Here is a 24159-nt window from a genome sequence, read left to right as displayed (position 1 = left end):
TCCTCACCCTTCACCCTACACTGTTAGAACGAAATGATAATCAAGTTAGCCAGTTATATCCTTAGCGTAAGTCAACAAAGTCAGTCTCTCACAATAGTCACACTGTGACAGCCGTCGGCGTTTACGTGTGGCTGCTGTTTGCAATCAAGTCGCCAGGCGGCGCGCGTGAGTGGTAAACATTGCTCACGACCCGTCCGTGCTACTTCCGGGTTCGTGTCCTAAAACGCTGGGTAAACTAAAGTTCAAAGTTGAAGTGATGCCCCCCGACAGGTTGTATCAGTCTAGCCATATCACAGCAAGAATGTAAACGGTCTAGTATGAACCAGGTTTGTGAAGCTATATAATCTGAAGAGAGTAGCTGTTGTCTGTTGCCAACGAGTGTTCAAAAACTACCAACAGGACAACACGTCGATAGTGCCTTGCTGAGTTGTAGCGTTTCCCACGACATTATGATTACAGTAAATACGGAAGATTCCGGTTCCAAAGGCGCTGGCAACATGAGCGGCCCACGACGCAACACCAAGTTTCTGATGTTTATGATCCACGTCAACTACGCCATCTATGGAATCAGTTCACATCTACAAGGAGGGGCCTTCCCGGTAAGGATTTGATATTAAAATTCATAGAAAGATCCACAAAACTTAAACGTTAGTCTGACTTCTATTAAAAGTACAGCAGGTAGTATATCAGTTATATCGCCAATGTAGGGGTCACAGGTTAACTGGGGAATATTTTACGTGGCACTAGGATGTCAATGGGTCACATAAAATCCAATACTAAACTCTTGATCAATGAAATTATTACACCCATGTTAAGCAACCTATGACAATAATATTTACTGTATGAATAATAAAATGGCAACATAGAATGTTTGATGAGAGTCAAGAGATATTTGTAAACAATGGTCAAACATAATGCATTTTAATATCCTTCATTTTGTTGAATATAACGTTACATGTAGCAAATAAGAAACTGCCCTGAAATTCCACCAGAATACAAGTAAGCCTCGTATAGAGCTGTTTAATCTCCTTTCATTGTTGTCAAAAGATAGAAGTTGCAATACGTTACACATTGGTACGATACACTAAGTGTCATTATAACTTTAATATACAATAGTTGTGCAATACAAACCTGATTTGATGTATTTATTTGGCTGTAAAAAAAAAAAAAGTCAGCCTGGCTGCCCAACTAGTCGAAGCAAGGACATTATATAATGTCCTTGGTCGAAGGCAATTACAAAGGGTTGTCAGCCCTGGTAACTGAACAATATTCAAAATTCAATACAATCTTATGTAACTAACAGTATTATGACATTTACATGTAATTTTAATCTTAGCCTCATTCCAAAACAGATTCCACCCTCCCGTTAACCTTATCAGAGTGTTCCCTTTGCTCCATTCCCCCCCAGTTTGTGTCCAAGAAGCTGGGCGTCGACCCCACCACCTGGGGTTACCTGCAGACCACCATCGCTGTAGCACAGCTGGCCGGATGCCCCATCTTCGGCAGGTTCGGAGACCTGTACGGGGGCAGGGCCGCCATGACCTTGACCTTCCTCGGGATGATGGTGGAGAATCTGTTGGTGGTCATGGCCTTCTCTGGTGGTATCCCATTGCTGTTTATCTCAAGAGCTCCCATGCTGTTCATACATCCAATGACAGGTGGGTCTAGGATGGTATCCCACTGCTGTTCATTCTCCCAATGACAGGTGGGTGAATGAATTCTGGGGGGGTATCCCACTGCTGTTTATCTCCAGAGCACCCATGCTGTTCATACATCCAATGACAGGTGAGTCTAGGATGGTATCCCACTGCTGTTTATATCACGAGCTCCCATGCTGTTCATACATCCAGTGACAGGTGGGTCTAGGATGGTATCCCACTGCTGTTTATATCAAGAGCTCCCATGCTGTTCATACATCCAGTGACAGGTGGGTCTAGGATGGTATCCCACTGCTGTTTATATTTCAAGAGATCACATGATGTTCATAAACCCAATGATAGGTGGGTGAACAAATTCTAGAAAGGATGGTATCCCACTGCTGTTTATATCAAGGGCGCCTAAGCTGTTCATACACCCAATGACAGGTGGGTCTAGGATGGTATCCCACCGCTGTTTGTATCAAGAGCGCCCATGCATGCTCTTCATACACCTGATGACAGGTGGGTCAAGGATGGTATCCCACCACTGTTAATTCTCCAAATGACAGGTGGATGAACAAATTCTGGGGTGGTATCCCACTGATGTTTACCTCACAGGCTCATGTGCTATTCATAGACCATATAACAGGTGGGTTTAGAATGGTATCCCACTGCTGTTCATACATCCAATGACAGATGGGTCTAGGATAATATCCCACTGCTGTTCATTTATCCTATGACAGGTGGGTCTAGCTATTAAGATGGTATCCTACTGCTGTTTATGAGTTTATCTCATAGGAACCCATGCTATTTATACACCATGGGTTCATGATGATATTCCACCGCTTTGTATCAAGGGCACCCATGCTGTTTATACAACCAATGACAGGTGGGTCTATGGTGGTATCCCACTGCTGTTTATCTCATGGGCGCCCATGCTGTTTATACACCCAATGACAGGTGGGTCTAGGATCGTATCCCACTGATGTTTATTTCAAGGCCACACATGATGTTCATACACCCATCTATAGGATGGTTCTCATTGCTGTTCATTTATCTGATGACAGGTGGGTTTAGGATGGTATCCCACTGCTGTTCACCTCTGCTGTGATCATTGGATTAAATGATACAATCTTGTTTTTCTTACCTTCTTTTCCAGCGTTCCAAATGGTAGTGTCAGACCTGTCGGATGAGAAGACACGAGCGGACGCTCTGGCAAAACTCAACATCGTGTCTACGATTGGGAGAATCCTGGGACCAACCATAGCAGGCTGGCTGGTGGAACACTATGGGTAACTACTGTAAATGCAGAAATGTTTGCGGTGGTTTTATGTTTGCGTTCTTTGCGGCGACCGCTTCACCACAAACTTAAAATCACCTCAAACATTTTTGTCCAATACTGTAGCAGTATGTGACTATAGCACTGCCGCAAACTTAAAAACACAGCGAACACTCCATTTCCCCCTTAGCGCGAAATAAAAACCATGCAAACTTTAATGCATTTACAGTAACAGGATATCACAAAATAAACTTTCATGTAGAGCAGTGACACCTGTGCTGCAGTGCTATGTGAATCAGTCAGAATTGCCCTGAAGAAGGTGACAGACGGTCACCGAAACGTCGGTTGAATAAATCACTTGGTTGTGTAAAAAAACAGTCTTTTTATTCACTTTCATCTAGAGCATGAAATATCTGGAGTGCATTTCTTTACTACAGTTATACATGTAGCTGGTATAAATGCCCTTCAGAGTAACACACAAGCTTCTGTATATATATTTGTATAGCCATATTTCTAACGTCAATGTCTCATTCTGTACAGGGAGTCTTTTACCTGTCTGGTAGCTGCCAGTATGTCGGCTCTCTGTGTGACCCTAGTCTGGGTCTTTGTTCCTGCCAGCACCAAACAAGTCGACGAAGAAAAAGCAGAAACCTCCAGCCAAAACAGTAAGAAATATTCCAGCAATGAAGAGAATGTATTTAAAATGTTTCAGTTTTCCAGAGCAAGTTAATGCATTTTTGTAGAAGGTTAGTTGAAAAACTTTGAAGAAGTTTAATTTTGGTGCCATTTGTGAGAATGTTTATTGGTGGACAGCATAACTCTATGGGTCAGGAGAAGGAGGTGTAGGTTTCAGCCCTCTAGCAGCTATTCGTGGGAACTGCAGGGGCCTTTTTGTTGGAAACTTTGGAAGAGGATAACTGAAAATAGGAATTTGAATAGCCTTTCATCTTTTATAGCAATTGATACAATTGTAAACCTACTGCCGTGCAATCAACACAAATCCATCATACTCATATTTGGCAAATAAAACGAAAAGAATTCTCATGATGTTAACTTTCTTTTTCCAAATTCTAGAGCCCAGCTTGTTCGATTATAGAGAGATACTCCGACTGTTGAGGATTCCGGCAGTGGCGGAGCTCCTGGGAATAAAGATGTTCTGTAGTATTGCATTCTTCCTGCTGAACTCCATGATGCCCATCATACAGATGGAAGTCTTCAAGATGAGTCCACAAGAGTACGGTTACTTCGGCACCTACCTGGGAATTGTGTATCTGGTATGTGTTTTTTGGTGACGCCTCTGTGGCGAGCCAAATGGTATAGTATTGTGTGCAGTTTGCAAATATTCTAGGAATTACACAGGAATGTGTACACAGGAATTTAAGACCACAATTCAAGAATGCCTGGATGGATTGTCTTCATATTTAGTATGTCGGTAGGTCTTTGTGAGACCTCGAAATGATTGGATTTTGGGCCCCCTAGCAACTTTCTATGGTACTGCAGGGGACTTTTCACTTTTGAAATCTCGTGTTCTGAACATGATTCGGTCATGATTTTTTAGTGGTAGATAGATGTTAGGAAGGAAAATATGTCCTGTAGACTTGGACCCCCTAGCAGCTTTTTTTTAAACTACTGGTTGGGAGCTGATTTTGTCTCAAATTACTCAAGAAGGGGCTGACAGATCGTCATAATTTTTGGTTTGTAGATAGCTTAAGTGATGATTTATATGAACAAATTGTGAACATGTATAATGGTATATCATAGCCTGCTACACTGGCATAGTTTGCTCATTCTCATTTCTCAAGTTACTGTAAATGCCTTTATGTTTGCCTGAAATAATTTTGCAATGGTGAGTGTTTGTGGTGGTTTTTAGTTTGTGGATGAAATTAGGGGGCAGGCTGGCCAAGGACAGAATTCAAGCATTTTCGGGTTGCATTTAACCTTGCGGTTTAAACCACCGCAAAAATTTCAACATTTACAAAAACATCCAATATACCCTTGTAACAATGTACAATACGCCAATTCGGTGGTTTTATGTCTGCGGTTTTCGTGTTCGCGGTGGTTTTATGTCTACGTTTTTTGCAAACACTCCATTTTCTCCCTACTGCAAAATAAAAACCACACGAACTTAAATGCATTTATCATTCTTTGCATGAGGATAGCATGTTCAGCACTAGGGACAGCATCCTTGGTACTAGAGACAGCATTCTTAACAAGAAGATAGCATGTTCAGCACTAGGGACAGCACCCTTGGTACTAGAGACAGCATTCTTAACAAGAAGATAGCATGTTCAGCACTAGGGACAGCACCCTTGGTACTGGAGACAGCATTCTTAACAAGATGATAGCATGTTCAGCACTAGGAACAACACCCTTGGTACTAAAGACAGCATTCTTAACAAGAAGATAGCATGTTCAGCACTAGGGACAGCACCCTTGTCACTAGAGACAGCATTCTTAGCATGAAGATAGCATGTTCAGCACTAGGGACAGCACCCTTGTCACTAGAGACAGCATTCTTAGCATGAAGATAGCATGTTCAGTACTAGGGACAGCAGATTTGGCATTAGTGTAATACAAGTCAACATTCTCTTGTTCAGATCTGTTTCAGCTGTGTGAGTCCATTAACGAAGCGACTGAGTGACATCAACGTCATGCGGGTGTCGGAACTCTTTGTCACCATCGGTGACTTTGGGCTGGTAAGTGTTCTATAAAGTTAAGTTAAAATCCTCCCACACCATTAGGTTTATAGGGCAGTGCCCATCTCCGTTTCATAGCCCTGCAGGCCACACTGTGGTGCAATCACTGTAGCAGGGGGCTAGTCCACTGGCAGTGGAGTGTGTTTAACTTCCATACTGTTTCAGAAGTATGTACCATTTTAACAAAGTCTTTGCGCCTCTTGTCCAGAGGTGTCCTACCCGGGGCTTGAACCCAGGCCTTCTGGTCCAAGTAATTTGAACCAGATGTGGCAAGTACCAGAAGCGCAGACCACTACACTACAGGGACACCCCCATTCTATAAAGTACATTGTTCAATTTCCTGATGAGATGTGCATATATTCAGTTCCTCTCATTGGATTGCTGCATTTGATTCCAAAATTGAATTTATATGTTGTTCGCTTAAAGTTTTAGACTTTAATTTAAAGTCTAAAACTTTAAGCGAACAACGTAAAAAAAGGACTTGTCATCCTTTAAAGTTTAAAGGATGACAAGTCCTTTTTTTACATTATTATAAAAGCCTACTTCTGATTGGGTACACACGTACAGCTTCTTTCATTGTTTGTATAACCAATAAGCTGCCCATAGCACACCATGGTACGTTGTATGTTGGTACAAGCTGTGTAATCTGAGTCAGGACTGTAACGTTTGATCCACTCACACTGGGATGGAACCTTACTCTTATTGAGAAGTGTTGTGGGTTCTTTAATGTGCTTGAGGCTGACCTCTAACACAGTGCCAGGCAACCATATATATTTGGCCTCTGTCAGTCAGTATTGACTATGGTAAAATCCTTATTCACAGCAGCCCTACAGCATCGTCTATGGCTAAACAGCCCTATACGAGAATGGCAGTCTCTGCCACAAAAATCACATCTGTAAGCTGACTCAGTTCTGTTGCAAAGCTCTTTTCTACGGATCCGCTTTTCTTCTGCGCTGTGCATCAGTCTGGCTTCTCCTGATTTGAACGGTCTGGACACTGTGCATCTCCACCTGGAACGGTCACTTGCAAGGTCCTCCCAGTGCTCCGTATCAATATCTAGAGCCTTTAAGTCCCTCTTGCAGACATCTTTGAACCGCAGCTGTGGCCTCCCGGTACCTCTTTCCTGAGATCAGTTCTTCGTAGAGAAGGTCTTTGGGAATTCGGCCATCCTCCATGCGACGGATGTGGCCTAGCCAGCGAAGTCTGCGCTGCCTGGGCAGACTACCAGACCTCATCCAAGCCAAGAGGACATCCCTTACTAACAGGAGCTTGGTACTGATTTTTACCTGAGTCGAGTGAGGAAACTGGTGTCGAGTGCCTTTTCCAAGGGCATAACATTCCAACCTGCTAGGGATTCTATTACCCAGAACCTTAAGTCAACAACCTTAACTTTAACCACAAGTCCACTATACTACCAGTGTCTTAGCTCTGATTTTTTTGTTACACCTCTAGGCCCTGTCTAACAACTACTGGCAGGCAGGCCTGGCCTTCCTCCCACGATGCTTTGGGGACGGTATCCTAGCAACCATGATCAACTCTGGGCTCAGCAAGGGGGTGTCTGCTCAGGACACAGGTAACATTACAGTAACTCTTCAGTATAAATGTTTGCGGCTGAAAAGTAGGAGAATCAGCGGAAAAGTAGCAAGGCAGAGAAAGATCTTTTATTCACGTGATGCAAAAACTGTCATATCCTGATTGAAGTAGAATTCCACGCCATCACTATGATGTGACTTAGCTATAATTCCACTCTAAGTGATCTTCAATGAAACGATTGACCAGACACAGTATGCATGCACTGCATACGTGGTGTCATAGCCTGGTCCCAGTCTCTTAGGGTGTTTTACCCGGCCCAGTCTGCTTATAGTTCCATTTCTGTCAGCCTGTCTACTTAGCCGCCATACAGAATTTCACAGCCTGTCTACTTTAGCTGCCATAGAGAGTTTCGCCGGCACCCTAGGGGGCGAGCTAACTTAATCCAAGGCCGTAAACCCACCCCCGAGCGGGCTAAGCTGTCTGGGTGGGCGGGCATCTCTCCCAGCACTGTAGAGATATTGGGGCGGCCCCGATGGTATGGTTTCCAGGCTAGAGGTGTCATGGTAATGATGTTGGAAACCACTGCAAACATTTCATGATTTACAGTTTGTCTTGTAATTTGTTGAAGTCTCACACATGTTTTCCTCTGTGTTAACCCCCAGGAGGGGTGATGGGGCTCAGCCTCTCCGCAGGACACGTCCCCCACATGATCACGCCGCCCATCGCCGCCTACCTGTTCGAAACCTTCGGATACAGGTCCATAGGGATTGGCTGCTTTGCCATAAACAGCATTTTGACTGTGTATCTTTTCCGGCGTAAGGACGCACCTTCAACATAGTGTGCTGCCTGTCAATCAATTTTTGTTTCTTTAAATAACATTAATTGGAGGAAAATGATTTTGGTAACACCTCAGGGGCGAGCCTAATGGTATTAGTATTGTGTGCAGTTTACAAGAATTCTTGGAATTGTACAGAAATTTGTCCACAGGCGTAAGGCAATTGTGTGCTGCCCGACAATCATTTTTTTCTTCTTTTAACGACATTGTTCATTTTTGGGCCTTTCAACCAAGAACCATGTAGCCTGGGTGCAATATCCAAGTTACATGTAGTTTACCGGGGCTCCCCTAGCGGAGAGTATGGGAGCTGCAGAAAACTTGAAATAGGATGGCACCCAAGGTAACAACCAGGTTTACTGCAGGTGATTCATTTGGAGCATTCATTTCAAGCCCAAATCTATGTTGACACATTTGACTGCAATGCTTAAGCCCTCATGCTAACAAGCCACTTGTTTTTGTGTAGCTGTTTAACGTTTAACTTACACCACTTCCCTTTGTAACAGAGGCACATAGCAGGGCATGTTGCTCATACATCAGTAATGGTTACCCCCATGGACTTCCATTACAAGTTACTTGCCCCCATTGGAGCCCATGATAAGACCCACTAAAGTAAGGCCCTATAAAATTACTTAACTAACTTCAATCTTAAAAACTCTTCTCCACCAGGAAGTCACAAGGGTATACTTGATAAACATGCAAACAAAACAGAGGGTTGTACAGCTCAAACTCGCAGAAACGCCACCCGGACGTAAACAGACCCTATCTCTGACCTAGTTCCCGGCTATACCCATCCGCATGACCCAACAACTCACATATGTTCTTACGCCACCTAAACTTCTGAACTAAACAATTTTCAACCAAAATGGGAAAGCTATTAGACCCCACCTGTTCCTTCTAACCAAAAAAAACTCCTGATTGGGCAAAAATTTCAAGGAAAGGTTTCAAAGGTTTTAAGTAGGGACTACAAAGTTAAAAGATTGCACAACTCAACTTAGGGGTAACCCCTGTACATCACAGCCCTGTCTGCTGGCATGCTGGAGTCAAATGTGTGGACAAATGGATCTGGGCTTGAAATAAGTCCAAATTATGGTGGAACTGTTGGAAAGCATCAAATTACCTACAGAAAACATGATTTGGGGGTGAAAGGTCCAGAAACTTAAAGTTTTCTACTTCTTTAAAGAACTTGCTAAGTTCAGCCCAGCTACACATAGGGGTGAAACAGGATGGGAAATACCTCTTGGGTATGGTGTAGGTCAACTTGGAGCTGTGCAGGTATTTCTGATGTCTACCTGCACCTAGCATGCACTGAAAATCTTATCCAGTTGCTTGAGTAACTATTTTGTGGCATATCTTATTACCTGGATGTCTAGCCTTCATCAACCTACCCTGCACTGGTTTTAAGACAAGTACATGTATTGGTACATGTTTGTTCTCAAACTTGGTTTACACAGTTCACAATTATATTCTAAATGCTAGTGTACAAAAGACTTCAAATATGGTGACGGGAACACCTTAAAACATTGTTTTCGATGGACGTAAGAGACAAAAATGAGTGGTGCAGGTAAAAGTTAGGTGGTAGAGGTGTTAGTTTGAATGTGCGGTATTTCCAGCACAGGTGATTTATACCAGTATTTAGATAGGTGTCTATACAGCCATTGTGCTTGAACTTGAATATTTGTGTGGATGTATAGGTTTAGTATGATAATAACACACTTATTACTGTTGCAAGATTTGAGCACCCTTCAAGTTTACAATAGCTTTAGTGCATGTTTTTCAATGTTTATAGCATTGTTGTAATTTGTTCGATTGAAATTGGCTACTAAGATTTCCACCATGCATTCAATGATTAAAATTTACAATTCAGCTTGTTATAGATTGCATTAATAGTTACGAAGCCTACTGATACATGTTTATAGTTATATGCATTCAAGTTTGTAAATAGTGAATACTTTGGCGGAAATACCTTATTTTATGTTGTGTTGAGTTGCATAGTACAAAATACCAATGTTTAGCCCCACATTGATACACAGTATCAGGGCAGTATATGCACACGTAGTTCCACTCCAAACTATATTATGTACATGTTGAGAAAATTGTTCTTAGAAAGAACATTATTATAGTGCTGTTTGGAGGATTACCATTGTTTTCTGTGTGGAAGAACATCGCCATTGAATGGTTACTTATGTCTGACCCATGTGAAAGGAAAGTGATCTCGAACCAGTTTAGCTCAAATGAACTCAATGAACAGATGAGCTAATCTTCCACTGGTCGTGACAGAGAAGACAGACGCTATGTACAGTATTTACAGGTTCATTGTACCGGGGAAATTCCCTTAGCTCTTTTCAACAAGCACAATGAACAGTGGGCCACGGCTTAACGTCCCGTCCTAAGGACTGCGACCCTTTCCGGTAGCGCGTATGTTGGGTGAGTGTCACAGCCGAGATCAAACCCGGGGCTTCTAGTTCCAGAGGCAAGATCGCTAATCACTGGACTAAGTACGTTACCGGCATGTGCAACTACTGTGTATGAGCAGAGCAGTCTATTACATGTAGATGGAAAGGGGTTAAAGGAAAGACAGCACATACTGTTGTATGAAACATATTGTGTAATACCGAAAAACACACAATAAAATACAAAATGCATGCACAATGGATTCCTTCATTAAGAATATGCTTATGGTTACATGTAAGTAAGGTGTATTCATAAATTAGGGAAATTACCTTGTAATATCCAAGGAACGATCAGAAACTGGCCATAATGTCCAGGTGGTCCTTATGCAGAGGTGGCATTACGCAAGGTTTTGTCTAAATTTTTTAATATTTCATTCTCATGCAAGTATCTTTTTTACACTTTTTTTTACCAACACTTGTATTTTAGAGGTTCTTATAAAATAGAAAAAGGATGAAAAGTGCATTGCAATGACATGAATTTTTAATGGGTAAATATCAAATCTAAGAAATTAAAAACGTTTTAAAAACTGATATATTGACCTACTGCAAAAAAATACTGAACTTCTGATGGTACAAAAAAACAGTAGATGCCTTCTGTATTTGTCCTGATTTGTCTTTTAATAGTTTCATATCTTTGCCTAACTCTACACCCTTAAACTTACCACAAGCCTCTTCAAAATATGAAGCATTTTGTAGTCATTGTTCAGATTCACACATTGTTCAGATTCACACAAAAATATTTTTTTTTTCAACTCATGCACCATACTTTTCATCCATACTAGATATAATCGTAATGAAAAAATTGATGAATTAGCATTACAATTTGCTACAACATACCAGCAATCCCCTAAACTTCATTTTCAAACCAAGCCTAATACTATAAAGCAGGCTCCACCCCGGAGGTATTGCCAAAAAAACACAGCTACGCTATCTGACACTACACAATGCACAGCCCTTACATGTAAGTTATATCTTCTACAACTACAAAAAAATCCTTTATAAGTATTATTATAATAAAAATTTACGATGTCAAAGGTACAAAAATGATTGTCGCTACCTCCTGCGAAGTCCCTGCCACCTCTTCTGTATTCCTTTCTTCTTTGTCTTCAACAAGGGATTCAGGTTTTTCCTCTTTCTTACTACCTTCTTCTTCTGGGTCTTCCCTCTGACGCTCTACGACTAAGTTTACCACCGTGTCTATCTCCGACGCTCTCTTGTGGCTCTTCATGTGGTGGTTGTACGCTTCCCTGACGTGGAACTCGGTGCCGCAGTCCTTGCATTTGTAGACCTAACAGACACAGAGACTTCTTCATTATGAGAGCTTTGAGAGACTACAAAGCCTAGCTAAGAAAGTTTGCAACAAATTTGGCTCCTGCAGTTTCAAAAAAGCTGCTAGGGGGCAAGAGCCTACACGACTTACTCTCCCTTCCAAGAACTATCTACCACTAAAAAATTATGACCATAGCATGTCCAGATCATGAGATATGAGAAACTCTGAAGTTCTGCTGCAGTACCATAGCAAACTGCTAAGGGACCCAAAATCTAATCATTCTGAGGTCTCTAGAAGACCTACCCACAGACAATTCAGAAACACACACACACACAAAAGCTGACGAAAACATAACCTTCTCGGTGAAAGTAATAAAGTTTGATTGTTAGACCTTGTCCATCCCGTGATGCGCCCGTTTGTGGTAGTTCAGCGCCTCGTTGGAGTTGTACCTCTTGCTGCAGACGAAACAGCTGAATGGTTTCTCCTCCATGTGGCGGTTCTGGTGTCGTTGTAGGTCTCTCTTGTTCTTTCCTCTGTCGGAAGAAATGAAAGATTTTAGATCAGTAGATACTAGGGGTGATCAATAAGTCCTCGGCCTCACCCAGAAATAAGGTCCACATCTCAAATTTTGGGGCATAATTATGTAGTATGACATGTTTCAGAAATATCCACCAAACTTCAAATTATTGTGGTCAATATTTTTTAGTCGACGTCCATTTGAAAACTAGTAGGTAAGTGATGAGAAAAAACAATGTTGAACTCTGATCAGAGATGTGGGGGTTGAGTTCCTCGGGCCAAGAATTGGCATAAAATCTCCGAAGACATTGTCAAAATGTTTGATGAAGATTCCCTTCTTATTTCAACTAAAAAGAAGTGGGTATCCGACTTTCAGCAGAGCAAGTTGGCCAGCACACCTTAAGTCACAGCTCAATTGTCCATGTTTTTATCCTTCTACCTCACCTAATGTTACTGAGTGACGTCTGCAAAGTAATGATCACAATGATTTGAAACTTGGTAGACGTACATAAAAGACTTCATACTACATAATTATTTCCCTGTGCACCTTATTTCTGGGTGAGGCCAAGGACTTATTGATGACCCCTCGTAGATACATGTTATATCATTGATAGAATAATGCCTATACTATGATGGCAAATACTCTTTCTTGAACTGTCTGTCAATAACATTCTTGTCGTTACCTTCTTTTAGGCTATGAATCTGATACATCTTTTGGGTGGGATGTTGGGCGCTAAACAAGTTAAAGTGAAATTAAAGTGATTGATTTTGATCAATCTATCCATGTTTTTAGTTTGAAGGTACATGTACATGTAACGGAAAGTGCCCTAACACAGCATGCTCTTACACGCTTTATCGCTAGTTGCCAGAGAGTGGTCAGGTTTTGATGAATGAATTTTGAACACATTCATCTTGGATAAGAGAAATGCATTGAATACTGTTCATGAGCCCTTCATGCTCTACCTTACAAGCCTAAAATGCTGTGAGACCATAGTCAGTGGCAACAAATATGGCATACTAATGCATCATAACATCAGTAAAAAATCTGTGCTATGTTAGGACGCATGCTATGTTAGGTTGCCCCCTTTAGGCCTTGACTGTAAAGAGAGAAAGTTTACCTGTATTCACACTGGTCACAGGGAAAAGGCCTGTTGTCGGCGTGCACGGCGCTGACATGTTTCAGCATGTTGCACTTCTCCAGGAAACTCTTATTGCAGATGGAGCAGTGATGCAGGTTGGCCGTCTCCCTCCAATTACTGTGCATTCTCAGGATGTGCTTTTTTGTATCCCTGTAGCAGAAATTTGCACAAAGTGAAACAGTTGTATAAAAAGATTCTTTTTACAAAACTAAGAGATTTATTCCACCTACGTCACGTTTGGGACCGCATCCTTAAGAAATAGATGATAAAAGTTGTATTGTTTTTTGGTCGATAGTTGTGTATGTGTTACACTTCTGTACGTTTGGGACCGCATAGTGATGTCATCCCCTGTGATTGTACATATGTAAATACTTTGCGTTTGGGAATGCATCTCATTATTATGTATGAGCAGCAACACCTGTGCTGCATTACTATGTGAACCAGTCAGAATTGTCTAACTTGAAGAAGGTGACAGATGGTCACCGAAACGTTGGTGGAATAAATCTCTTAGTTGTGTAAAATTAAAAAGAGTCTTTTTATTCAGTGACTTACCAACCTGATGAAACTATTCATGGATAAATAGACAGTTGCTGTGTATTCACAGGATGTGCTTTTTGTATCCCTGAAGCAGAGATTTGTACAAAGTACAATGTAAATAGACAGTTGCTGTGCATTTGTGGCGTCAGTGTCCTAGCGGTTAGGCTATCGGACTCGCGAGGTCCAGAGTTCGATTCCCGGCAGCGCTGTGTCCGACGTTGTGTCCTTGGGAAAGACAATTTACACGACTTTCCTCACTCCACCCAGGTGTGAATGGGTACCTGACTTTGTTTGGGGAAGGTCGTATTGAGGTCACCTAGTGGCGCCGAATGGCAGCCGCCCAGACCCTTGCCCTATACACAGAAATATGTGGAAAGGATTTTACCTAAAAATTACTACCAACTTTCATAATTTCGAATAGTGATGTAAAGCCGGCGGCACTGTGTATGAGGTAGCTTTGGGCGTAGGCCTCAAGCATCAAACCTGTGCACGTAAAAGAACCCAACACACTTATCGAGAAGAGTAGGGGGCACTTCCACTAGCTACTTGAAAAAGCATCATGCTTCACCTCAATGAGGATGACTGCTTTACCTTTTTCTACTACAACAAACTTCGTTGCTATTTTCCATGTGTACAGAACTAAAGTAGATGTTACAATTCAGTAAAACTTCCAATATAGTAATGACCATCAATGAACTCTGTGTTCTCCTTTTCTATCATTGGTCAGAATATCCATAGTACCTACCTTTCACAGGTGAAGCATTTTCCACAGTGTTCACACAAACTTGGCTTCTCACCGGTATGGGTCCGTGTGTGGATCTCCAACTCCGTTCTTATATGTAGTAACGGGAAGAAAAATAATCTTCAGTTAGGAAAATCTTAAAAAACATCAAATACTGGGAGTCTGGGACTATACATAATTTTGTTTCTTTTTGAGAAGACTTGATTTCCCAACAGGAGAGTATGTTTGTAGTTGAAACAATACAGTAGTACAGTACTAGTAGTAATACAATGGATAATTCTATACATATTCATGGTGTCATGAATTTGCAGTGGATCATACATGTACTAGGAGGTCACCATGAAAACAAAGCCACAGCAGCTGTAGACATGTCACAGTATACAGTCCCTCGTTTTCTACCATAAAATTAAGAGATGACAAATACTGAATCTTTACCTGCTGCAATAACGATTGCTGCAGGTTTCACAGTTGAACTTCTTGATCGTTGGCTGCTTCTCGGTGGGCATGTGGATGACTTGGTGCCTGCGTAACTTGTCCCTTTTGTAGAACTGTCTGCCACAAACCTCACACTGGTGCTGTGGAGGGGTCTATGATAACAACAGATTCAAATACATGTACTGTAGATGCAGAAATGTTCGCGGTGGTTTTATGTTCACGGTTTTCGTGGCGATGGTTTCACCGCGAACTTAAAACCATTGCAAACAGTTTTGTCCAATACTGTAGCAGTATGTAACTATAGCGCTGCTGCTCCATTTTCGCCTTAGTGCGAAATAAAAACCATGCAAACTTAACTGCATTTACAGTAGCCTTGGAGAAGGTTGTATAAGATCAGGAATTGGCAAAATATTTTCTTGAATTTCTGGCCACAAGAAGTATCTTGAGCCCTGGAGAAAGATAATATTCTTTTTCATATCCACAGTTGTTAAACTTGAACACTACTTGTAACAGTGACATGATGATGTAATCATAGGATAAAATCATGAAGAACAAAATTCTCATGATCTGTTAGTGTTACGATGGCTTAATCTAAACAGGAGAACAGGGGCGCTGCACCCCCATGCCCTCACCATACCGCAAGCATAAAATTCTGATTGAGGGATGCTACTACATGTACTGTGGCCAGTCTTCAACTGTTACCTGTCTAATAGTATTTTTGCCCCTCAGGAAGCCTTAGAATGTTCCATTTTAACTTAAAATTTCCTAAAACTCCACACTGCTAACCCCCAGGCTTTCACACAATCCCTCAGCTTGGTTGCTCCACTCCTTCGCGATGCTCCCCTTTGCAATTTTTTTCCTAGAAAAAAACCTGTGTTACTGTGTAAGACTTTTTTACTTACCTCTGAGTGGTGCCTTTCGTTGTGAGACTTCAAAGAATCCTGGCGCACGAATACCTTCGAGCAACTCTCACACGCGAAGACCTTGCCCGTGCCACAGCTTTGGCTGTGGTTGGTGAACGATTTCCTTTTGTCGAAAACTTTCTTGCAGTTGTTGCACGTAAAGGGCCCAACAAAACGTGGCCTTCCTTTTGTCTTTTTAACACCATGCAATTTCAACAGGTGCTCGTCCAAGACCTCTTGGCTTTCGTAACCTTTCTTGCAGATCTTGCACGGTAAAAACTTGCACTTGTGGACCTTCTTCATGTGACTTTCGAAGGTCTTTCTCGTCTTGAAGTGTTTGAAACACTGGCTGCAAGAAAACTGCTGTTTTGTGGTGTTTTTGACGTCGTTTGGTTCAGACGTCATTTCTTCGTTACCTTCTGCTAAACTTTCTCCAACGGAGTCGATCTTATCATTTTCAGACTCGCAAACCATAGCACTACTGCTTTCGTCTTCCCCTATTTCGGTTTCATCATCTTTAATTTCTTCTTCAGTGGTAGTGTCACCGCTTTCTTCTGATTCTTGGCCCATTTCTTCATCCCCCAAGATATGGTCATCTCCAGACTTTGCCTCTTGCAAGGTCTCTTCAACGTTTTCTTCTTCGCATTTTTCAATCTTCACAGCTACTGGGACTTCTCCACTTACAAGCTCGACGTCAGTACTTGAGTCGCTTGCCTCGATTTTGTCCTTAACTGTGTCTGTTTGAAGGTCAATTGGACTTGAGGAAGAACTGTTCAGAGTTGTTTGCAATTGCAAAGCCTGCGCATTTGCAGAAAACTGCTGCATCATAGCCTCTTCCATAGGCGTTACATCCATGGCTGAATACTAGTAGTACTTTTCTGCACAGGAAAGGAAAAAGCATGTTGATAATGGTAAATGTTTTTAACATTTTTTATTGGTTTTTCAAAACAACAAATACAACAAGGGAACCATCCAGCAAGAACCGATCATGTACAGATAATGTGAAATCATATATAATAATAATCATGAACAATAATTGTTGTTTAATCTCATCAGGGGCTGTGGCTGTCTTATACTGGTATCTGTACCATGCCAATAAAAATCCGCTTAGAAATAAACTTATCTTAACATGCTGTATAGATTTGAGTTGAAAGAAAGGAACTAAATCTGATTGAAAGGCTGGGTGCATTCTTGAAAGCCATGCACTAAACCAATATTGATTAAAGTGTAATTTGGGGACCCACAAAGCTTTTATTGTGAGTTCAAAGGCAAATAGATGTTTAGAATATGCATACGTGCGTAGTATACACTGAACAACAAAAAATAATTACTCAAGCAACTGGATAAGACTTTGAAACAGTCAGACGTTTCAGACAGTATCCACTGTCTTTCGTCAGTGACTAACGATAGGACTGGGAACACCAGGTTTTATACCCAAAACTCTGAATAGATATGTTAATGAGGTTAAGACAATTTAGGATGTCTTGAAGTAGTCTTTAAAAAGAAGGTTAATTCAAGTCAAGGTTTTATGCCAATAGTTCAATTAGCTACTGTTGTTTTAGTATACACTGAACAATTCTAAATAAGGCCTTCTATCCTGGAAGCAGTATCAAGGTATCAAGTCTCCACCCCAGAGGCATTGCCAAAAACGTGTCAGACTAGGAAAACAGACTATGACTGGGCACCCTAGGAACACTACACAATCATGGGCTAACTGTAATACACAAACACAGAAGTTTAAAGATGTGAAAAATCGCCTGTTTGGAAGTCTAAATCTAAGCTACGCTTCATTATTATTCAGCAGTCTCCTGCAAACGGCATACCACCCTGAGGCGTCGCCATGAAATTCCTCACCATAACAAAGATGGCTGTTTCAAAAGCCAAGCTGAAGCCTACGGGTGATCTTAGCATTTTCAACTGTACACAAAATAATAGATATATTACTGGTGTATCTAGTGGTGGCTTACCTGTGCTTTAAACCGCCAAAATGGTGTAGAAACCGTGCTCGTTTGTCTGTAAGTTGTGAGTGACAGCGCGCAGCGTCGCCTAGACCTTTTCCGGTCACGAAAGGTTAAAGGTCAATATTTACGTCCTGATGACCCATGCCTCTGAGCAGTGGGTTGACCAGCCCGTTAAGTTCGTTTCTTGCAAATATTGGACCCTTTTCTCTTTTAAATGTTATTATTATGAAAAGAACAACACTCAAGGGATTCAATTGTATCAGCTGGTAGCTAACATTTTTTGCAATGCCTTGACTTAAACGTGTGTTCGTTTTATTCATGCATATTAAGTGACCTACAAATGTACAATCATATCTAAATGTACGTTCAGTTTCAATAAACATCCATATGCACAAAGAGTAAAAGAACGTTGAAATGTTTATTTTGACAGTTTTGTTTTACAAAGACAAAGTCGGAATGTCAATATTGAGAAATCTAAAGATCTGATATATATTTTTCCTACGACTTTTTTTTCGGACAACTTGAGTTTTACATAAGAACTTCAAACAACGAAAACAACAAAATATGTGAACTACAACATAACGGATATCTCTAAGCAATGTAACGTTCATTATAAGTTGTTTTATAATACCTGGCAGTGAGCTAGAGTTGTTGAATATGGAATAAGGAGAATCGATATTAATAACAGTGCACATTATATACAGTGACACGTTACTGACAACCATAACCATAACCATAAAAAATATGATCCAACGTCGTCAAAAACAATTCTATACTCACTATTTTTAATTATTGGCTGTCTTTAATCTAAGTGACAGTGGTCTTGAGTATTTTTTCTACGCTGAATGGAATTCCAGTTTATCAAGTTTTTAATTAATAAAGAATAGTTGAATAAAAACAACAATAGTATACAAATGGGCTCACTCCCTGAGAGCGTTGCCAAAAACTACAATGGATAATAGCAAAGATTAACTCGTAAACGTAAAAACATATGTTATAAAACTACTGCTCTAAACACCTTAGAAGCAAGGCTAACATTAGTGTGGTAAAACAAATATAACTATGAATAATGTTATCATAGTGATGAATTTGATTTAAACTTAAGCACAAGGCTAATATTAATGTGGTCAAACAAATATAACTGTATGAATAATGTTATCATAGTGATCAATCTAAACTTAAACACAATGAATTTAAGGCCTAGGGATAGCCGCCCGCAAAGCGTAAGACGTGCCTTTGTGAGTGGTTATGTGGAACGATAGCTCTCGCTGGTGCAGGAACCCTTTAGAGCAGAAGCCACATCTGTAGGGGATATCGCCAGGATGTTTCACCTGCAGGTGCTGCACTCGAAGGTCCTCGCTGCTGAACTGCTCGTCACAGAAGTAGCAATTGAGGAGTTTTTCCGGGGGAGAGACAGGCTGATGGCAAAGTTGACGCCGAATATTTGCAATGTCTTCAGATCGGGAATTAGATATCTTCCTGTTGCTGCTACTGCATCCTTGGAGCGAGCTGTCAGTCGACGATGAACGCATCTTAGCGACAGCACTACTCTTCTTTGAAGTGGAACCCTTTTGCTTGTCTTCTGAGCGCCTTCGGCTGCGCTTCTTAGACGAGTTTGGTGGCGGTGAAGAATTTGTGTCCTCAGAAAGTTCTGAAGTACGAGTTGCCACATCGCGTTGTTTCTTTTTGCTCGGAGACGCTGTTTCTGAAGAGGACGCGTGCTTGTCGTCAGCCTTCCTCTTCTTTTTGTCAGACTTCCTCTTCTTTTTGTCGCGCTGCTTGTTTTTGGCTTCAGGCCCAACTTCATCTTCCGTATCAGCGGTGTCTGTACTTGCCAGATCTATAAGCCGTGGACTTGATTCTCTATCATCGGGTTCATCTGATACCGTCTCACGTTGAAACATATTCGGGTTAGTCTTATACACAATGCCGGTTCTCTTAAACACCGAAGAAGCGACTTCTTTGTCTCCTTCCTTAGCGAAAGTGACTTCAATGCCTGAAGATTCTTCCGTTTCTCCTTGTAGAGAAGTCGTCTGAGATGCTGCAACGTCGTGGATGGGTGCGTCTTCGATGCCGACGGTACATCCATGGGGATCTGAAGTAGCACTTTTCGCCAAGACAGTTTCAGCTTTTGGTGACGGCGGTTCCGTGTCGACATTTTCTGATGAAGCTCTCTTGTCCTCCTCAAAGTAGTCTCTTTGCTGCTGTTGCTCATTTTGTTCTCTATTTTCGATGGTGAAGCCACCAGATCTAGAGCTAGGCGAAACGCCGGGCTGGCCTCCGGGCCCCCCACTGAGACTGTCTCCTCCATTTAAATCTCGGCCATTGCTGTCTTTCGATGTGTCAGTATTTGTGGTGCTTGTAGCTTGGATCCTTCCAAGTTTAGCAACCCCTACGTTTTGACGACCTTGTTTGAGCGGGGATGCTTGGTTTTGTTCGCCCTCGTTGTTCTTTTCTTCCTCGGCGATCAAATATATCACCTGGGCTTCGTTTTCTTCTTCGTCGATATTCTTTGAAGGCAACTGCTGCAGATCCTCTGCGCTAGTGGCGCTGCTCGGCGTTTGAAACGTAGTATTGGGAACATCTTCGGTGACCTCCATTGCTTCGATTGCACTCTCTGAGGACCCACTTGGAGTTCCGTAACACGTTGTGTCAACAAGTCCTGATTGGTCAGTTTGAACCGAAAGTCCCGATTGGCCATTTTGAACTGAAAGTCCTGATTGGTCGGTTTGAACGGAAAAGTCTTTCCCGTAAAATAACTTGCGACACGATCCAACCACAGCGACAATCTTAATCTGATGGCTACTGTCGGAGGGTGGTGAAGGGTTTGCCGCAGCGCTGATGTTATCGAATGTGGTCAAAGACGGGGTTTCGTTATCACTGGTGTCGCCATGTGGAGACACCGACAGGGCGGCACATTCACCCGTTGAGCTGACTAGATTGACATCCTGGTCTTTCCAGGCCGGATTGTCAGCGTACATGTAGCCAGCGTCGTTCCGAGGCCCAGTAGTGGGGGAGGAGATCTCTGTATCTCCGCTTTCGGGCAGACCCAGATCGCCGCTATGGTGAGCTAAATGACCAATAGAATCAGCAGCTGATGATAGGTACGCTGGTGTAGCTGGTGTGTCACATCGTAGCGGTGTTGAGCTGTCGGTTAGAGCAACACTTGGGCTGGCGTTCGAAGGCAGATGAGGCGAGGTCATTGACCCACTATTGCTGTCGTGGTCCCGTGCAGAACTTAACTGAATGTTGCCTGCTACGCTCCCCCACGGGTCGGGTGAGACCGGTTCAGTTTTCACTCTTACGACGGCCAACGTCTGTACATCTGTTTGGCTCTCACTGCTTTTAGCTGTCTCTACAACATTTCTGTCTTCGCCAACAGCATGATCCTGACTCTGCTGCTCTTCCGATGAGCGCGCGTACTCCCCCTGTATCCCAGTATCGGCATGGCTGGTGCCGACGCCATGATGCAGATTCTGCTGGAAAGTTTGGCAAAGTTTAGCCACGGCTTCCACCTGGAAGTACCCGGCAGCAAAGGATACGTCCAGCAGATTCTCCTGCGAGAGAGTGAGCTCTGACGTATACATCCACTCCAGCAGAGGCTCCACTCCTCTCGGTGTAAGAAGCGGAGGCAGGCAAAGCTCTGCCGAGCTTGAACTCTGACCTTGAGCAGAAATAGACGGGGATAGGGCGGCCAAGACACAATAGTGTGCGTTCAGTTCAAATCCCGGTAACTTCAGCTTGACATCGCAGAATCGTCCTGCGTTTCTCTGTTGGTTCAGTTGTTGTTGTAGGATGCCTGGTAGTTGGGGAGTCTTTAACAAGGTGCCACCGTGATGTCCGTCCATTGTTCAATGATATAAGCCAACTGAAAAAGTAAACAAAAACACACGGTCACCGCTGATACGACATATGGTCTATTGTATTAAATGGTGACACAAACATTGTTGACAAAGACAATTGCTTATTCTAATATTGTAAGATAGTATAGTCTTATTTATGAGCATATCGCATGTTTAGGTATTTAATCGTTTGTTGTTGCTGTTGTTGTGTCTGGCCCCTTATTTACTCTTTGTACACGTTATAACAACCAAGCAGTAAACAAACAAAGTCGACATGAATGTCTAACTTAGCGCTAACGTTTAACCATATCTGTTACTAGGAGATTGTAGCTTGTTACGAAAATATTTTTGTCCCTCTACAGCCCCAAACACACTTGTGATACACGTATAAAAGTATTTGTATACGATATTCTCCGTTAACCTACACGTAACGACACGACGGCATTTCTACTGCATACTGTGGTATCTGTGCATTCATTCATTTAATAACGAGTGTTATTTGTCTAGACACTACGCCATACAAACAGGATAACTACTTGACCGCGTATATACCATATTTAGCATTATATAGCCGCTCATATGTAACTAGCTAGACTCTACCAAATGATTGTATAAATATATAAAGAGACATCCGTGCTCTCACAACAAGCAGGAATTAAGTAGAGACTAATATTCAGTCATAATGTTACAGCGATTTTGGAGCTTCATAATTTTGTGTCTTATTAAAGAATGCCACCAACAAAACACATTGTCAATCTATCAGCCCATTCGCGGTTCCGACTACGCATGTGCAGTGTTAAAAGTAAAGGCCCCTGAGACGTAAACAAAACTCGTCTGGACGCGGTTATGCAAATCTAGATAATGTCGAGACAAGCACTGTTTACAAGCCAGAGACCTTCACCTTTGACACTGCACATGCGTAGTCGCAACCGTGAATGGGCTTATACTTATAGCAGACAATGGATATTTACAAATGCCGTAAACAGATCACTGAACCGCAGGAATTTCACGAACCCCCCAACCATATTCAAAAAATACAATCAATCAATCAATCAATCAATCAAATCTGCCATTCCTTTGTAGTTTTATGTTGCATGTAAACGCTGGGTAGGTTTTGGTACGTATACGTAGACGACGTAACAATCTCATAAAAGGAAAATGTAAAATCAAGGAACCGAACAGCCTGACTCGGTCATAATAGCGTAATTTTCCATGCGTATTTTCGCAACAAAAGCCACTAGCCTGGCCAAGAGGAAGCACAAGCCCGATCTTATCACCGAGAAACAATCAAATGTTTACAAACCTGCGTCTGAAGCGCCCAAACAGACCAATTTTATTGAACGCCAATTTCCGCGTACGCCATGTTTTTTTGCACTTTGACCCGAATGCGGAACATACCACTCATTGCAGAGGGGTGTCCACGGATACTAAGCTGTCTTGATTAAGCATCCTCGTCCACCAGGACCTTTCCGCTCTACGTTACATCGCTCGCGGAAAAGGCCCTGGTAACACGGGGTGGCATCCATGGTTATTGCAGGTCGACGAGACTTGCTCATGAATAATTAATGAGCTAACCCTTATTTGGCACAAACGGCAGTTGTACCTCATGAATAGTTAATGAGCTAGCCCTTATTTGGCACAAACGGCAGTTGTAGCTCATGAATAATTAATGAGCTAGCCGTAACACGTAACCTGATTGGTTGATAGCTTCCCAGCGTTCTTTGCGCGTTTGCTTCCGATGAGTGGAAGCAAATGGGTTTTAACCCCTCTGATTGGCTGAAGCTGTTTTGGAGGCTCGACCTGCAATAACCATGGATGCCACCCCGTGTTACCAGGGCCTTTTCCGCGAGCGATGTAACGTAGAGCGGAAAGGTCCTGGTGGACGAGGATGTGATTAAGACTCAACCATGTAATTGCTTAGATGGATGTAGTTGCTTCCTTGGTCTTGTTTGTTTGTTATCTCCATGAAATATGGAGATGTTGTTTTGGGTGTGTCTGTTTGTCTGTTTGTGTTTCCGGACTACTGTAGTCAGCATAACCAGAACCTCTGATGGATTACAATGATATGGTCTTGATTTTTTTGGTGGCAGGTAGCTTGTGGTGTAATGAAGACGTGGTGTGGGTTTGGGCCCTCTAGTTTGTTTGTTTGTTTGTTTGTTTGTTTGTTTGTTTGTTTGTTTGTTTGTTTGTTTGTTTGTTTGTTTGTAGAAATGACACAGACTTAAGTTTACAAAGGATTGGGGTTGTACGGGGATCTGACTATCACAAGGCATAATTATAAAGTGTGCAGGTTTGATACTAGCCTCTACCAGGCCCCGCGGATGGCTGGGAAAATAGTAGAAATTGGCAAAATAGAGTGAATAGTATGCTAAGGGAGTCGGCTAC

At 42.1% G+C, this 24159-nt stretch overlaps 3 protein-coding genes across 3 annotated transcripts; 1 reads left to right on the top strand and 2 right to left on the bottom strand.

Moving 5' to 3' along the window:
• Positions 1-202: 202 nt before the first annotated feature.
• Positions 203-10629, top strand: LOC136441209 (solute carrier family 22 member 18-like). The gene is made up of 8 exons (XM_066437349.1): positions 203-599; positions 1409-1658; positions 2797-2929; positions 3457-3581; positions 3991-4190; positions 5514-5612; positions 7065-7185; positions 7808-10629. Exons 1-8 carry the CDS (start codon positions 450-452, stop codon positions 7981-7983), a joined length of 1254 nt encoding a protein of 417 aa, XP_066293446.1. The 5' UTR covers positions 203-449; the 3' UTR covers positions 7984-10629.
• A 521-nt stretch (positions 10630-11150) lies between these two features.
• On the bottom strand, positions 11151-16487 carry LOC136441208 (gastrula zinc finger protein XlCGF26.1-like). The gene is made up of 6 exons (XM_066437348.1): positions 15972-16487; positions 15070-15221; positions 14638-14724; positions 13335-13505; positions 12092-12233; positions 11151-11718 (listed from the first exon to the last, which is right to left on the bottom strand). Exons 1-6 carry the CDS (start codon positions 16443-16445, stop codon positions 11452-11454), a joined length of 1293 nt encoding a protein of 430 aa, XP_066293445.1. The 5' UTR covers positions 16446-16487; the 3' UTR covers positions 11151-11451.
• A 1844-nt stretch (positions 16488-18331) lies between these two features.
• LOC136441207 (serine-rich adhesin for platelets-like) lies at positions 18332-23184 on the bottom strand. Its single transcript, XM_066437347.1, has 2 exons — positions 23078-23184; positions 18332-21800 (listed from the first exon to the last, which is right to left on the bottom strand). The coding sequence occupies exon 2, from the start codon at positions 21778-21780 to the stop codon at positions 19126-19128; it is 2655 nt and encodes an 884-aa protein (XP_066293444.1). The 5' UTR covers positions 21781-21800; positions 23078-23184; the 3' UTR covers positions 18332-19125.
• Between the last annotated feature and the right edge of the window lie 975 nt (positions 23185-24159).

The sequence above is a fragment of the Branchiostoma lanceolatum genome, chromosome 9, assembly GCF_035083965.1.
Source record: "Branchiostoma lanceolatum isolate klBraLanc5 chromosome 9, klBraLanc5.hap2, whole genome shotgun sequence".
Classification (NCBI taxonomy): Eukaryota; Metazoa; Chordata; class Leptocardii; order Amphioxiformes; family Branchiostomatidae; genus Branchiostoma; species Branchiostoma lanceolatum.
This window is presented reverse-complemented; position numbering and strand designations above follow the sequence as displayed.

What these genes read in the sequence shown, in the direction of transcription:
- LOC136441209 (XM_066437349.1), top strand. Translation starts at nt 450, where the DNA reads ATGATTACAGTAAATACGGAAGATTCCGGTTCCAAAGGCGCTGGCAAC. An exon ending in GTTCATACATCCAATGACAG is followed by an intron (nt 1,659 to 2,796) that starts GTGGGTCTAGGA and finishes CTTCTTTTCCAG; the next exon opens with CGTTCCAAATGGTAGTGTCA. An exon ending in ACCTGGGAATTGTGTATCTG is followed by an intron (nt 4,191 to 5,513) that starts GTATGTGTTTTT and finishes TCTCTTGTTCAG; the next exon opens with ATCTGTTTCAGCTGTGTGAG.
- LOC136441208 (XM_066437348.1), bottom strand. Translation starts at nt 16,445, where the DNA reads ATGGTTTGCGAGTCTGAAAATGATAAGATCGACTCCGTTGGAGAAAGT. An exon ending in AAATGCTTCACCTGTGAAAG is followed by an intron (nt 13,506 to 14,637) that starts GTAGGTACTATG and finishes TTTCTGCTACAG; the next exon opens with GGATACAAAAAAGCACATCC. An exon ending in TGTGACCAGTGTGAATACAG is followed by an intron (nt 12,234 to 13,334) that starts GTAAACTTTCTC and finishes TTCTTCCGACAG; the next exon opens with AGGAAAGAACAAGAGAGACC.
- LOC136441207 (XM_066437347.1), bottom strand. Translation starts at nt 21,780, where the DNA reads ATGGACGGACATCACGGTGGCACCTTGTTAAAGACTCCCCAACTACCA.